Raw genomic sequence first — 15084 nt, 5'->3', positions numbered from 1 at the left:
GGTTCCGCAGGTAGGGTAAGTGTCACTGCTCGAAAATTATCACCACCCATCTTGTACTCAATGTTCCAACATCTGAGCAAAGCCAAAGCTGTGGTCTCAGTAGCCCTTCTTAAAACTCTTGCGCCCATCTACAAACTTTTGTGCATCATCAGTCAAGGAAGGCAATTAACATGAACATCAGAAAGTAATTTTGCATATCTCTGTGCAGGACTAACAAGCAGTAAACTAAATTGGCAACTTTACTGGCATGGAACATGGTAACTAAAGAAAACCCAATTTAAGTAACAGCAACCAATTAGAATATCTGGATTACTGCAGAGTGATAGACAACAACCATATTGGAAATCGATGTTTCAAAGTGTCTCTAGCAGAGCGATCTTGGTCATATCAATCAATCAATCAACTCGGATTTATAAAGTGCGACTAATCACCCGAAAGGGTGTCCATGCTATGCGTTCCTAATGGGCTCAGTCGAAAAGACAGATCTTGAGTCCCTTTCTAAATTACTGTAGATACGGTGCTGTTCGGAGGTGGAGGGAGACGTCGTTCCAGGACATGGCTGTGAGGAAGGAGAAGGAACGTCCTCTACTCTAGCTCCGGCGGATGCGGGGAGTGTGTGCCAGGGCAGCACATGTGTCAGGAGGGTTGGTGGAAGTTCAGGCGGTGGCTGATGCATGTTGGTCTATGTCATGGAGGGCCTTGTAGGAGTGTGTAAGGATCTTGAAGTGACATCTTTTATTGATGGGGAGCCAGTGGAGGTTCCTGAGGTGAGGTGTGATGTGGGTCCAATTGGGGAGGTCAAGGAGGAGTCTAGCGCCTGCTTTTTGTGTAGTCTGGAGTCTCTTCAGGAGTTGGGTGGTTATTCCTGCGTAGAGCATGTTGCTGTATTCTAGGCGTCTGGTAACTGGGCTTAAGTGATGGTTTTCCTTGTGTTGATGGGGAGCCATTTAAAAATCTTTCGGAGAAGGGTGTGGAATCAGATGGAGGAGACTGTTTTGATCTGGCATTTCATGGCGAGTTTGCTGTTCAGGATGATGCCAAGGTTGTGGGCGTGGTCTGTCGGTGTGGGTCCTAGTTCATGAGGCCACCAAGAGTCATTCCAAGGAGAGGTGTTGTTGCCAAAGGTTAGTGCTTCGGTCTGGTCTGTGTTGGGCTTCAGGCAGTTGGTCTTCATGCAGTTAGCGACACTCATCATGCAGTTGTGGAAGTTTGATCTCGTGGGGGTGGGGTCTTCTGAAAGAGAGGTCGAGCTGAGTATCGTCTGTGTAGAAAATTATGTTGAGGCCATGGTTTCTGACTATGTTGGCTAGGGGCGTGTGTAAGTGTTGAACAGAGTGGGGTTGAATGATGACCCTTGAGGGACACCGCAGATGGTGATCTTCTTGGGTTCTGAGGTGAAGGGTGGTAGGAAGATTCTCTGGGTTCATCCTGTGAGGAATGATGCGATCCATTTGAGGGCGTCCCCAGAGATCCCGATGTGGTGGAGTCTCTTAATGAGTGTGTGGTGGGATACAGAGTCTAATGCTGCTGAGAGGTTGAGTAGGATCAGAGGCGCTGTCTCCCCTTGTCCAGGAGGGATCTGATGTTGACAGTAGCGGAAAAAAGGGCGGTCTCAGTGCTGTAGTTTGTGCGGAAGATGGATTGAGAGGTGTCCAGCAGGCTGTTTCTCTACAGGTCTTCAGTGAGTTGGCGGTTGATGGCCTTCTCGTGGACTTTAGCGGGAAGGGGAGCAGGTCATATAATTGGGGGCATACAAATATGTTCAAGACAAACCAACTTGTATTGATTAGTCAGCACCTGAAAAGCACAAAAACAATATAGCAAAACAATGCAACAAATGAACTAAAAGAGTGAAGAGGTATGTGTGCAAGACAAATGGTAAAACATCACCTGTAGAACTGTAAAGCAATGTAGACCTAATAAAGGAATAGAAACATTACACAAAATCAAGATCACAGCCAAAAGGAGCACCATTATACTGCAAAAAGCCTCCTGCGTAAGCGAGTCCTGTGGTACAGTGCAATAGTGCCCGCTTTGAGATTGTGAATTAGCCATCTTCTAGCTGGCTGTACTGGGCTATACTGCAGGACTCCCTTGTCATGCAGGAGGCTCGCTGCAGTGGCTTTTTGATGGACGGACAAGCACCAGGCGGGCTGCATATGGGGCCGTGACCAATCCCCTACAATTGAAGCTTGGCTGGTGTACTTGGAGGATCAAGAGCAACAGGTAAGCATCCCAAACCTCGAAGATCAGAGAATGCCTGCTTCAAACAGAAGTGGTAAGCCATGTACATCAGGATTCAAGCAAGATGAGAGCTCGATGACGGCAAGGAGATGATAGGAGGCTACAGAATCAGAACTTATAGAAGAAAAATCCCTAGGGGTTCCTTCCCTGTTACTTACCTTATGCTGTACACAAATAATCATACACATGCTATGTAGTTTGCAAGTTAAAGCTTCTACATTTTAAATGGATATTTAATACCGGTGAAAGATCTTTCTCTTGCTCTATTGTTCAAAGTCTACCTTCTTTTCCAACCTCACCTTCTTTAAAAAGGGACCTCCTTCATACTTGCAAATGTTCACATCTGTGCCATTGAAACAATATATTTCTCTCTCCTAATGCAGGCAACCATGTTTGTGCTAAATGAATTGATAGGTAGCAATCAAACTGTCCGGCATAATATTAACCAGATGTGGACAAACCCATAAAGTAATCAGATGGTATTGGGGAAAGCACTGCCCCCTAAAGGATAGTAGGGGCTTGTAGGTCTGACCTTGGCAGAGTCAATCTCAAGTCCAGAATTTCAAATGTTCTAGTTTGTTCCAAAGTCTCCATATTCTTCTATGGGCCAACAGACCCACCCCATTGGTGTAAAGTATTTACCTGGGTAATGGAGGTCTAGATGGGTTTCTTTGAGGCAACATGTCTGAATGTTTAGAGGCTTCACACCAAATTATGTTAAGAGGGTCACTCGTGTTGCGTTACATTTTAATCGAAACAGATTAAAAGAAGCTGCACGGAAACAAACATGCATTATAACTTTTTAATAAATACGTACAAGTACAAAATAGTTTTTGACACAATATTCAGTTTGCAACCCACCCCAAAAATACAACAAAATAAACCGAAATGCCAATTCCACAAGACACATTAAGTTTCCTAAAGGCAAGAGACAGAGTGTGAACACCGCTCGTGGTAAGTTATTAAGGAAAAGCAAAGCAGGAAAGGCAGTAATTGCAAATTGCTGTACAAAGTGACTTCCTAAACTAATTCCTGCAGCTTTTCACAACTCACAACAATAATTCCCAATTTACTGAGACATTTTTACATTTACAATTCAATGCAGCACTTCATTTTCTGTCCTAGTCTGGAGATGCCCTGACTCATCACAGGATTCATAAATGCGCTTAATCATGATCTGTACATAATAAGAAAATATTGAACCGACTCTATGCAGCCATGTGCACTCACAGTATGCAGCGTTGAACCAAATCATGTAACAGGCCATAGTGGCAGACTTTCCTCCAAATGCCCATCCCACATTGTGTCTCTGAATAAATAAAAGTAGCGTCCATTAAAAAGGTGCTTTCGATTTTCGCTTTCCTTGAGCTCAAATTTCAACTTTTTCTTCCTACTTATTAGTATAGTGAATGTTTATAAGCAGCAGTAGGCTCGACATATATTAACAATTATTTTCAATAATTAAAATAAGCATTTTCAAACGGATATCTTTATCCAAGTTTCTTGAGTGTTCCACATTCCTGAGGTAAAATACAGGTCTTAAAATAAAAGCTCAACTGGTCACCACGCGTTGCTTTAAAACTTGGATTAACTGCTAAGGTGTGTCTTCCAAGCACCAGTTAACACAGTCTACAAAGGGTTTTTTTTCTGTGTGGTACAGTGGTCGGTGCACAAGGCAACAAATTAAGCGGTGAATAAAGTCTGTGTCCAAAATATATATTAGCCACGTGCCAGATTTTAATTTCACCAGCGGAGCTTTGCCAAATTGAGGAGTCTGCATTTCACCACCTTGTAGGATATTATTATGTGTGTTTCTTAGTTAAGCTGCGCAGATTCTTGATTTTCTTTTCAGCAGAACAATTTGCTGAAGGAAAAATCATTGCAAATCTTGGTGTTTACTGATAAATATTCTGATACATTAATGTGTGAATCAGCGGCGCAGATAATTCAGCTGTATCACTCCATTTTTTTAAATCGGGTTTTCCAGCCTTTTATTTTTTCAGCAAATTTTAAAAAGCCAATTTCGAAAAATTCTCGAATTAATCAGAATTTTTTAGTAGAAATTGTACAATCTCATGAAACAGTGGAAGCAAACTCTCGAGGCTCTCACCCTAACTCTTCCCATTCCCCCCCAACAAACAAAGACCAGTTGATCTTTGTGAAATGGGGTATGCTTCTGGATTTATGGTTTCACATAGAATAAACATGCTTTCGTGCTAGTAAAAGGGTACAATCGTAATGCTGTAAAATCAAAATTGTGCATTTGAAATAAAAAGACAAAAACATGGAGGCTAAATGATTATTCAAAATTCTTACAGAATGATGTTATTTTAATTGGGTAAAACAGCATCACAGAACTAAAATCCAACATAGGAAATAAATAACTCAAAATCATTCAGATCACACGATTTTCTCAATTAGCTCACCTGGTGACTCGGTTTCTTTATATGAGATGTATAGATGAAAAAAGCGATGATGGAAAACAAACCGAGTCCAACCACAGTCCACTGCCATTCTGAAAACCTGCTACTGAAAACAAACTCACTGAAGAATTGCTCAGTCTCTACAGGAGGCATGCAGAGGCTTGAAATTGCTGACAATTCAATCTAAAAAGGCACGGTTCCACAGACCAGCCTCTGAAGGACTTCAACCACAATGGAAAAGCAACAGACATGCAAGGTTCTTCAAACAGAGGGATGTGAGACATGGAGAGTCAAGCTCAAGACCAAAGTCAAGACCAAAGAGGACTAGAGGTGTTAGGCACATCAGACAATGATTACTAGTGTGGAGAGCAGCAGCCAGTCCCTTTAAGCCAAGCAACACAATAAAGCAGATGAAGAAGACCTTGCAGCAAGTGCAATACAAAGAGAGAAAAGTAGTCAGTTTCCAGGAAGGCAAATACAAAGAAACAGACGAATGGTAGCAAATGACCACCAGTTCAATCTAGGTTGGCCACCTACATTGTGTATCTGCTATCCAGATTCTAGTGAGAGCACATTCTGGTTGGCTGTTTTGTTTATTTTGAGTTTGTTTGCTGCCTGTCCTTCAGAAGAAACCTCTTTTGTATTATACAGTGTCCAGCCTGGCATCACATTCAAATGTTACTGTGATCACTAATTTACAGAATGCTCCAGCAGAAGTCTGTGAAAATGTCGACCAAGGTGCAACAACCAGCCCCTTTCATCCTTTTTTTGATTTAATAATTAAGTATAAAGATGACAGTATAAAATAAACGTAAAATGTTTTTGATGAACGTGCCATATGAGACCCTTATTGTTCGTTGTGGTATCATAATTGAATAACATTTTTTTCTGGCATTTGAATTAGATCTTTACTTGTGTAACTTAACTTAGTCATAGTTACCTATAAAGCTAACAATGGGCCTCCTTGGTGAAAGGGTCTGGTTTGATCAGTGTGCACTGTGGTCAAGCCATTGACTGTACGGTTCATCGCTATCTCGGAGAATGCTCGCGATACTGATAATAATCTAAAACAGTGGTGCTTAATATGGGATCCGTGCACACCGGCGAGTCCGCAACACTGCTCAGGGGGTCTGCTAAAGTTTCGAAAATGAAAGAATAGTTGCAGAATAAACCCGATACCTCATTTTCTCTTAGGTTCTTATAGTCTAACCAATTGACCTTGCAGAAGTAAAATAAAAAAAACATAGAATGTGGAGAGCACAATGTTTGAACAAACATGCTTCCCAAAACAGACACCGTGAACGAACATAGTTCAAATCTGATCAGTCTCGCCTCTGGTAAAATGGAAAAACACCTACAAGGCCTTAATTTAAAATGCATAAATAAATATTTTTTATATATATATATATGTATATATATATACTTTGTCTATGTTACAAATATTTCCACCAGGAACTTGATCATTTGCATTACACTTTCTCTCTCTCCACTCGGTTGACTGGCACAAGAGAGACTTTAAGGTTCATCGTGGAAAATATGAGATTTCCTCCTCAATTTCAACTAAGTGATCAGTGTTTTGGTGAAATGCTGAATCACCCAGCATCAAAAGTAATCCCAATATCATAGCCGCTGAGAAGCATGAATCCAGCGTCTGCTATCCTCTTCAGCGGAATACCTATGGGTTGTCCTAGTCCTTCTTGCCAGCAAACATTCAAAGCAACCAGTAGGTTCAAAGGCAGAACACATACAAAGCACCAATGCCACTTATGACTTTGCTTTAATTGTTTTTGATGTAGTCATTTTGGCATCAAACTTGAGACCTTTGCAGTGAAAAATGTCTCTTTACCCATTTGCTCTCGTTATAGCCGAAGGCAGTTCCCGAACACACATTTTTGTATTTACTTCCATTAAGTGCCTTCGGTTGGTCTACCAACTTGTTTTTTAGGAGAAACGTGATCTGCAGTTCCTGGCTGTGATCCAGAGACCACAGTGGCAACAAATTCTTTCTTGGTTATTTCATCACGATGGTGCGCACCAGACTTGGAATGATCTTCAAGACCCCTTTTTCTTTTACGGAGTTTACCTGCTGTTTTCTTTAAGTCCAAGGATACTGCTGATTGACTGGGGGGTGACCTGCCAAGGAAATCCCTGCTCTGGCTGACATTTTCCACTAATGTGATGCCACTCACTCTTTTGTATGAATCCCGTTTCAGACCTTGATCAGATTCTGTGGATCTGGCCTCCTGTTTGCTCCTGTTCTGCTCCTCTAGTTTGTTTGCTTTAAGGTTATCTTCAGAATGACCAGCTCTTCTAACCTGGGAGTCAGATACAGACTTACTACTACCGTGAGTAAGTGACATACTCACTTTGGTGTTAGTTTTGGGATCAGCATCAATAGCAGGGGATATTTTTTCTCTGTGATTAGTGTCTACCCCAAAATGGTTTGTAACAATGGCTTTCACAGTAGGCTTGTGTACCGTTGCGTTCTTTGCCCCAGTATTCTGTTTAGGGACAGATGGGAGGGGTGACTGTGGCTTCTTGGCATTTTTGGTTCTTGGGTCAAAGCCAATGTCTGCAGTGATGTTGGTATACAGTGGGTGGAGCTCCTTGGAAATCAATGTGTAGGAAAGTGAATTCATCCCATCTTGAGTCCACATCCTCTGCGTTCTGATCAGAAGGTCAAACCTGCAGAAAAGGAACACATAGAATTTTAGGACTGTTTTTGCAGGTACTTTTAAAAACATGGGTATTTATTTTTCTAAATTTTATAAAAGCCAATGATACCAGATGTGCATGTCCGGAGAAGCTTCAGTATGTATTTGGGAAGTAGTTGCAAAAAGACGCACGAAGTTACCTTTAAGATGATACTATGAGTAGTAATCTGCTTGTTCTTTCTCATTATCAGCTTGCGGGTACCTGGCAACTGCAAAATGAGACTGAAAATTGTTTCTCAGTACTGTGAATGCATGTTTGTTTGATAGGTAACTCCCTCCACCATATGTTATGCTGCATTAATTTCCAACCCGAAAAAATAAGCCAACCAATGTGTGGTTTATGTCCTGTGGTTCAGTGGCTAGTATGAGGGTGTTAAGGGCCGACTTTAACACTATGGCGCCCAGTGCCACAATCTTTTTCGGCACCTGCCCTCGCCCATGACCGCCGCCTTAGATTCCCTCACTACCACCCGCCATAAGTGCCCCTCATCCCTCCACTGCCCCTCCCACACATAGATTTAATTTGTCTTAAAGCACTGGTAAAGGCTGGCTTTATTAATTCACTCAGCTAGCCACATAAAATACAGATCTGTTCTTTGCAGCAGGCATATTAACCATCTGCACTACTTTATGGCGAGTCAAAATTGTGATCCATCTCTCTCTCTCTAGCAGGAACATTAATCACAAGAGTTATCTTGACATTTTTATTGCTGCCTGAAGTGGACGCTCAAGGTACCCTGCAGCAGGTGCTTTTAAATGGTAAGTTATTGCTAAACACAGCGCACCCCCTGAGGTCAGTGCCTCCCCTCCAGGTCAGCGTCCAGTGCGGCCGCACCAGTTGCACCGCCCTAAAGCTGGCCCCGAGGGTGTTGATAGTGTGATAACCCTACAGACTAAGAGTGATTTAATCTATTAATCTATTACATCAAGGCTCTTCTTAATCTGAGCTTGTGAGTAAGGTCCACTGCATTTGTTTATTGAATTTTAACATTTCATATGCACTTTGACAAATTTCTTGTTCAGATTACAAGCATGTACGTTATTTCCATACTTTGGTCATCATAGTTGCATGAACAGCTCGTATTTTATCTATTCGGCAGTTATCTTTATTACATTCAAATTGCTACATGCTTATTAGTTCGATTTGTCTAATCAGGATATTTTACACCAAAATGACTGGGATGACATTCCCCTAGTTGAGGAGCTATATCTGTCTACGCAAATTACTGTAGATGTGGTGTAATGTCTCGTGCACAAGGTTGCGTTCCCTTCCAACTGGCACGGATTTTTAACCTACCGGCTCGTGTCTCTGCTAACTTTGGGATTGAACTGGGGTGATTATCAGGGGTCCGTGCAGTTAAATGGACTGCTAAACCGGCCCCCAGCAACAAAAACAGCCCTCATCAGTACAAAACCGGCCCCCACCCATCAGGCCCTCCTGGGAAACGCCTGGTGCCTGTTACGGCCAGTCCGGCCCTGCTAAAGCTGCATATATCTGGTGGACTAAGTCCAGACATCAAATCAAAATGGAGGTATAGTTTCAGGCAGGCTGTAGCAATGTTTAATACTGTTATACATCTAGCAATTGTGGTTTTCGAAAGCACTATTCTGGAACTCTTGTCTATAACAGTCATGAATAATTGGTCTGCTGAACAAAGAACCCTATTTATGGCAAGATGAAACACAAGAAAGAAATGCTGGTTGTCCCAATTATGTCTCTTCTGCCGAGGAGGTAAGAGGACCAGAGAAAAACAATGTTGAAAAAACGCTCACCCTGTTTACACAGAATGCTGACTGAACCTTTGGAACAAAGGTAGGATGAGTCCTGACAACTCCATTTTTGTTCTGCTTGGCCTTGGAGAAGAATTCCTCAGTCGAGTTCACGTAGACTCCACCCCGAAGGTGTCAATCTCCACACAGTTTCATCCCGGTGAGGAATGGAAGATCTACCAATTATTGAGCAGATGAGTGGGCAGATGTTCTTCATTACCTTTATGGCCCAGATGCAGAATCACAGCCATTTCCTCTTGAGGGCTGAAGGATGACTGCCTCACAGCCACCAGAAACACCGAGTTCTCCAAGGAGAGACTCAAGGGAGCAAAGGGTGGCTCCTAGGAATCATTCCCTAAAGCTGAGCAACGTTAGGACGGGCTAAAAGAACAAGTTACTTACCTTCGGTAACGATGTATCTGTAAGAAACATTAGTTAGTTAGATTCCTCACCTTAGAATATCCCCAGGCGTCAGGCTGGATCTGGTAAGATTTTTGTAGCAATACCCCTTGCGCGTCGCTAGGCGTCGTCTGCGGCTCCGCGTCCGTCGTCTGCGTCGTGCGCCGGAATGACGTCGGAGTACTTAGACGCCGCCCTCGCGCGCTGACGTCAGTTCTTATACATAGCTTTCCGCGCCAGGGAGGCTGAGCCATGCAAGAGACCGACACTGGTGCCAAAAAATCTAGGGCCCTGAAAGGGAGAACCTTAACCCTTGATGTTGGTTCGCAGGACGGGGAAGCTGGGTAGGTCGGTGAGGAATCTAACTAACTAATGTTTCTTACAGATACATCGTTACCGAAGGTAAGTAACTTGTTCATCTGAAAGAAACACGTTAGTTAGATTCCTCACCTTAGAATAGATACCCCAGCAATACCAACCCCGGAGGTGGGTCTGCGAACCAAGATCACACCAGAAAGTCCTGGAGAACAGAACGGCCAAAGTGGCCATCTCTCCGGACTTGACTGTCCAGGCAATAGCGCTTGGCAAACGTGTGCACTGAAGCCCACGTCGCCGCCTGACAGATGTCCTGCAAGAGGACTCCCCGTCCCAGGGCAGTTGTCGCCGCTGTGGCCCGGGTGGAATGGGCTCTCAGCCCAACAGGAGGGACCTTTTTCGCCAAGGAATAGCAGAGTTTAATACACAACACGACCCATCACGAGATGGTACGCTTGTGCCCAGCTTTACCCTTCTTAGCACCTACGTATCCAACAAAAAGTTGGTCGTCCACCCGGAACGGTTTTGTGCGGTCCAAATAAAAGGACAGCGCACGTTATGGGTCCAGACGGCGGAGCCTCTCTTCATCTTTTGAAGGATGCGGAGGCGGAAAGAAGGTGGGCAGCGTGACAGATTGCCCGATGTGAAAGGGAGTCACGACTTTAGGAAGAAAAGAAGGACGTGTCCGGAGGACAACCTTATCCGGATGAACCGAAAGGAAGGGAGGCTTAGCTGACAGAGCCTGGAGCTCACTCACCCGCCTAGCGGAGGTGATAGCCACCAGGAAGGCAGTTTTCAGAGTCAGTAGACGAATTGGACAGTTGTGAAGGAGCTCAAAGGGAGCGCACATCAGAAAAGTGAGAACAAGGTTGAAGTCCCACTGAGGCATTACGAATGGAACAGGAGGGAACATATGAGTAATGCCCTTAAGAAAACGGGAGACAACAGGGGACTTGAAAAGAGAAGGCTGATCAGGAAGCCTTAAGAAAGCAGAGATTGCAGCAAGATAACCCTTCAAGGTGCCCAGAGCAGAGCCCTGCTGGGCCAAAGAAAGAAGAAAGAGGAGAACCTCAGAAAGAGGGGCAGAAAGGGGATCCACAGCCTTTCCTGTGCACCATGCCACAAATTTGTTCCACCGGCAGGCGTATACCGTCTTTGTGGAGGGACGCCTGGCTGCCAGAATGACATCACAGACTTCAGGAGGCAAGTCAAATGGCATCAACTGTCGCCGCTCAATCTCCACACATGGAGGTGGAGGCTGGACAGGTTCGGGTGGAGGACCGTCCCCTGCTGCTGCGACAGAAGGTCCTCCTGAAGAGGCAGTCGTATCGGGGGATCGATGGACATACAGAGTAGCTCGGGATACCAGTACCTTCGTGCCCAATCCGGAGCCACCAAGATGACTTGGGCCCGGTCGCGCCTGATTTTCTTCAGCACTCTGGGCAGAAGTGGTATAGGCGGAAAGGCATACAACAGACCGCAACTCCACTCGCGACGAAAAGCGTCTCCGAGCGAGTGCCGCCTTGGAGATTCCAACGCGCAGAACTGCTGACATTGCGCGTTCTCTTCGGTGGCGAATAGATCTAACCAAGGCTCTCCCCACTGCAGAAAGAGACCTTGCGCCACGTCCGAGTTCAGACGCCATTCGTGATCCATCATGCACCGGCGGCTGAGTTGGTCTGCTCTGGCGTTCAGAGAGCCCGCCAGATGTTGAACCACCAGGGTGATGCCCTGATGTTCCAGCCATGCACGACACTTCCCCGGACAGAAGGAAGGAAGGCTTTTAGTGCAAGTCGGATCGCCCTCAGCTCCAAGAGGTTGATATGGAGCCGAGTCTCCGCCGGAGACCAGAGTCCTCTGATCTCCGCCTCTCCCATATGGCCCCCCCATCCCAGGAGGGACGCATCCGTCACTACGACATGCTGCGGTTGGGGTAGGGAGAGGGATCTGCCGCTGACCCAATCGCGATTCGTGAGCCACCACTGCAGCTGGTTCGCAGTGCCCTCCGAGATCAAGACATGGTCGGATAGGTTGCTTCGATGCTGGGCCCACTGAAACTTCAGGTCCCAATGCAGAGCCTGCATCCGCCACCTGGCGTGAGGTACCAACAGGATGCAGGAGGCCATCAGCCCCAGAAGCCGCAGCACCAACCTGACCGAAACCCAGGACAGAGGCCGGAAGATGGAAATCAGGGCCTGAATGTCCAGGACCCGCTGTTCCGGCGGATAGACCCGGAACTGCGCCGAATCGAAAACCGCCCCAATGAAAAGGAGCTTCTGGGAGGGACTCAGGTGCGACTTCGGCACATTGATGGAGAACCCCAGCGAGTGCAGGAGGTCGGCCGTAGTCTGGAGGTGGGAGACGACTTGCGGGGGCGAGCCCGCATTCAACAGCCAGTCGTCGAGATAGGGGAAGACTGGAACCCCTGATCGGCGCAGATGAGCTGCGACAACCGCCATCACTTTCGTGAACACCCGAGGGGCACTGGTGAGGTCGAAGGGGAGCACGGTGAACTGAAAGTGCTCCTGACCCACCGTGAAGCGCAGGTGATGCCGGTGGGCCGGCAGGACGGGGATGTGGAAATAAGCGTCCTGCAAGTCCAACGCTACCATCCAGTCTCCAGGGTCTAGGGCAGCCAGAACCTGAGCTAAACTGAGCATCTTGAACCGGTCCTTCCGGAGGAAGGCGTTGACGCTCCTGAGGTCCAAGATCGGGCGTAGGCCCCCTTTGCCCTTCTTGGGAACCAGAAAGTAGTGGGAATAACAACCACGACCTACTTCTGGACCAGGAACGCGCTCGACGGCCTCTTTGGCCAAGAGGGCCGAAACTTCCTCTCGTAGAAGATGCAAATGATCCCCCGACATACGGTGGTTCAGCGGTGGCATGGCTGGAGGGGTCGTCTCGAAGGGGAGGGAGTAGCCCCTTCGGACGATTTGCAGCACCCACCTGTCCGACGTGATGGAGCGCCAGTGGAGCAGGTGATGGCGAACCCTGCCGCCCACTGGCGTTGAATGGGCCTGAAAGCTCGGACTAGGAAGGCTTTGAGGCGGATGCTGCCGGGGTGGATGTGGACTGACCGGCACGTTGACCTCCAGTAGCGCCTCGGCGGAATCCACGTCCGCGACCCCGTGCAGGTTGGTTCTGCGGCCGGTGGCTGGGCGGACGTGAGGAGGCACCCCTTCCTTGGCCACGAAAGGGACGAAAGGCGAAAGTTTGCAGCCGCGGGGCCGAAAGACCCAAGGACTTGGCCGTGGCTCGGGAGTCCTTGAACCGAGCCAGCGCACTGTCCGCCTTCTCACCAAAAAGGCGAGTGCCATCAAAGGGCATGTCCATGAGGGAACTCTTGACATCCCCCGAAAATGACGTGGACCTCAGCCAGGTGTGACGCCGAGGCGCCACCGTGGTGGAAATCGCCCGACCCAGCGAGTCCGTGGTGTCATGTCCACACGTATGGCATGTCGCGCTGCATCTCGCCCGTCAGCAAGTGCCTGGGAGAGACGTGTCCGGGCTTCCTCTGGACACAGGGGCAGCACGTCCTCCACCGTATCCCACAGAGAGTGGGAATAACGGTCCAAAAGGCAAGCGGTATTTAAAGACTGCAGCCCCAAACTCAGGGACGAGAACAGTTTCTTGCCAAACTGTTCCAACCTCTTGGATTCCCGATCCGGAGGAGCGGACGGGAAGGAGGATTGGGAAGTGGAGGCCTGGATAACCAGACTCTCGGGGGTGGGGTGTTGGGAGAGGAAACTGGGGTCGCCCGCAGCAGGGCGGTGGCGCCGGGCAACGTTCCGGTCCACAGGAGGGACTGTGGAGGGCTTGGACCAAGTGCCCAGCAGAACGTCAATGAGGGCCTCATTAAACTGCAGCAGAGGCTCAGTGGAGCTTGCTGTCGGTTGAAGGACCTTAGGACGTTAGTCCTCACGGCCACAGCAGGTAACTCCAGCCCTAGTGCTTCGGCCGTCTTGCGCAGCACCACTGAAAAGACTTCACCCTCCTCCGAGGCCACAGTCGGAGGAGAGATGAAATCAGAGTCCGGGGAGGTATCCAGACCACTGGCATCCCCCAATTCCTCTGCCCAGTCCTGAGAAAGTTGGGCCTGAGCGGCCATAGGGTCTTCAGACCCCCTCCCAGTCGCCCTCGTCATCCGATTCCCGATAAACAGGAGGAATGATCGGAGCCGGGCAGTAGATGAAGCGTTCAACAATCGGCGCCAGGCGGCGCCACGCCGGCGTCGGGTCCGGACCGGGGCTAAACTGGGGAGCGACGTCGTCCGGGGACGGCGTCGGGGGTGGAACCGGTGTCAGCGCCGGCGGAGGAGGCGTCGTGAGGTCGACCGGCGCCGACCGAGATCCAGGCCTGGATCCCTCGGGGACCTGCGGCGTCGGGTCCGGAGCCGTCCACGGCAGCAGGGCCAAAGCCGCCGGCACGCGAGGTCGCCCAGTCGAACCTGCGGGGCCCGAAGGCGCGCCTACAGGCGTCGACGGCGGAGCCAGGCCCCTCATGGCCGAGAGGAAGGCACTGACTTCCGCCGGAGTCGCGTCAGTCCCAGGGACCGGCGGGTATGGGGACGGACACGGCTCTTGCGGCTACGACAGAGCCGCGGGGGTGGGACCACCCTGACCCTCAGCCGAGTTGCGCGACCGGCGAGGGGAGTCCGAAGAGCGATGTCGTCTCTTGGACTTCTTGGAGTGCTTCGACTTACCCGAAGACCCCGACGAGCGATGACGATGGCTGCGGCTCCGCGAGCGGTCCTTGGACCTCCTCCTGGACCGGGACCGAGAGCGGCGCGGAGCCGAGTGCCGAAGCTCGAGAAGCTTACAGGACCGCTCCCGTCTAGCTTTCGACGTCAAGGCCTGGCAATCGAGGCACGACTCCGCGTCATGGTCGGCCCCCAGGCAATAAAGGCACCGGCGATGGTGATCCGTCACTGACATCAGGCGATGACAGGCGTCACAGGCTTTGAAACCAGGCATCCTACCGGCACCAGAGTCGAGTCGATAGACCAAAAGAAGTCAAAAAAGTTATTCAAAAAATGACTAGGGGTAAGCTCTTCCCGGATCGGTGCTTACTGGCGCGGAAAAAAGAAGAACTGACGTCAGCGCGCGAGGGCGGCGTCTAAGTACTCCGACGACGTCATTTCGGCGCACGACGCCGACGACGGACGCGGAGCCTCAGACGACGCCTAGCGACACGCAAGGGGTATTGCTACAAAAATCTTT

The 15084-nt window shown here is 48.4% G+C and overlaps 1 protein-coding gene across 2 annotated transcripts in view; it reads right to left on the bottom strand.

The window, feature by feature from the left end:
• Nucleotides 1-3032: 3032 nt before the first annotated feature.
• B4GALT3 (beta-1,4-galactosyltransferase 3) overlaps nucleotides 3033-15084 on the bottom strand; it is a 311808-nt gene continuing 299756 nt past the window's right edge. For both annotated transcript variants that reach the window (XM_085639731.1, XM_085639732.1), the window contains exon 7: nucleotides 3033-7352. In XM_085639731.1, the coding sequence (XP_085495857.1) occupies nucleotides 6575-7352 (778 nt within the window). In that variant the 3' untranslated portion in view covers nucleotides 3033-6574. The remainder of the gene's footprint in view (nucleotides 7353-15084) is intronic.

Source organism: Triturus cristatus, chromosome 12, assembly GCF_964204655.1.
Source record: "Triturus cristatus chromosome 12, aTriCri1.1, whole genome shotgun sequence".
In the NCBI taxonomy this organism is placed as follows: Eukaryota; Metazoa; Chordata; class Amphibia; order Caudata; family Salamandridae; genus Triturus; species Triturus cristatus.
This window is presented reverse-complemented; position numbering and strand designations above follow the sequence as displayed.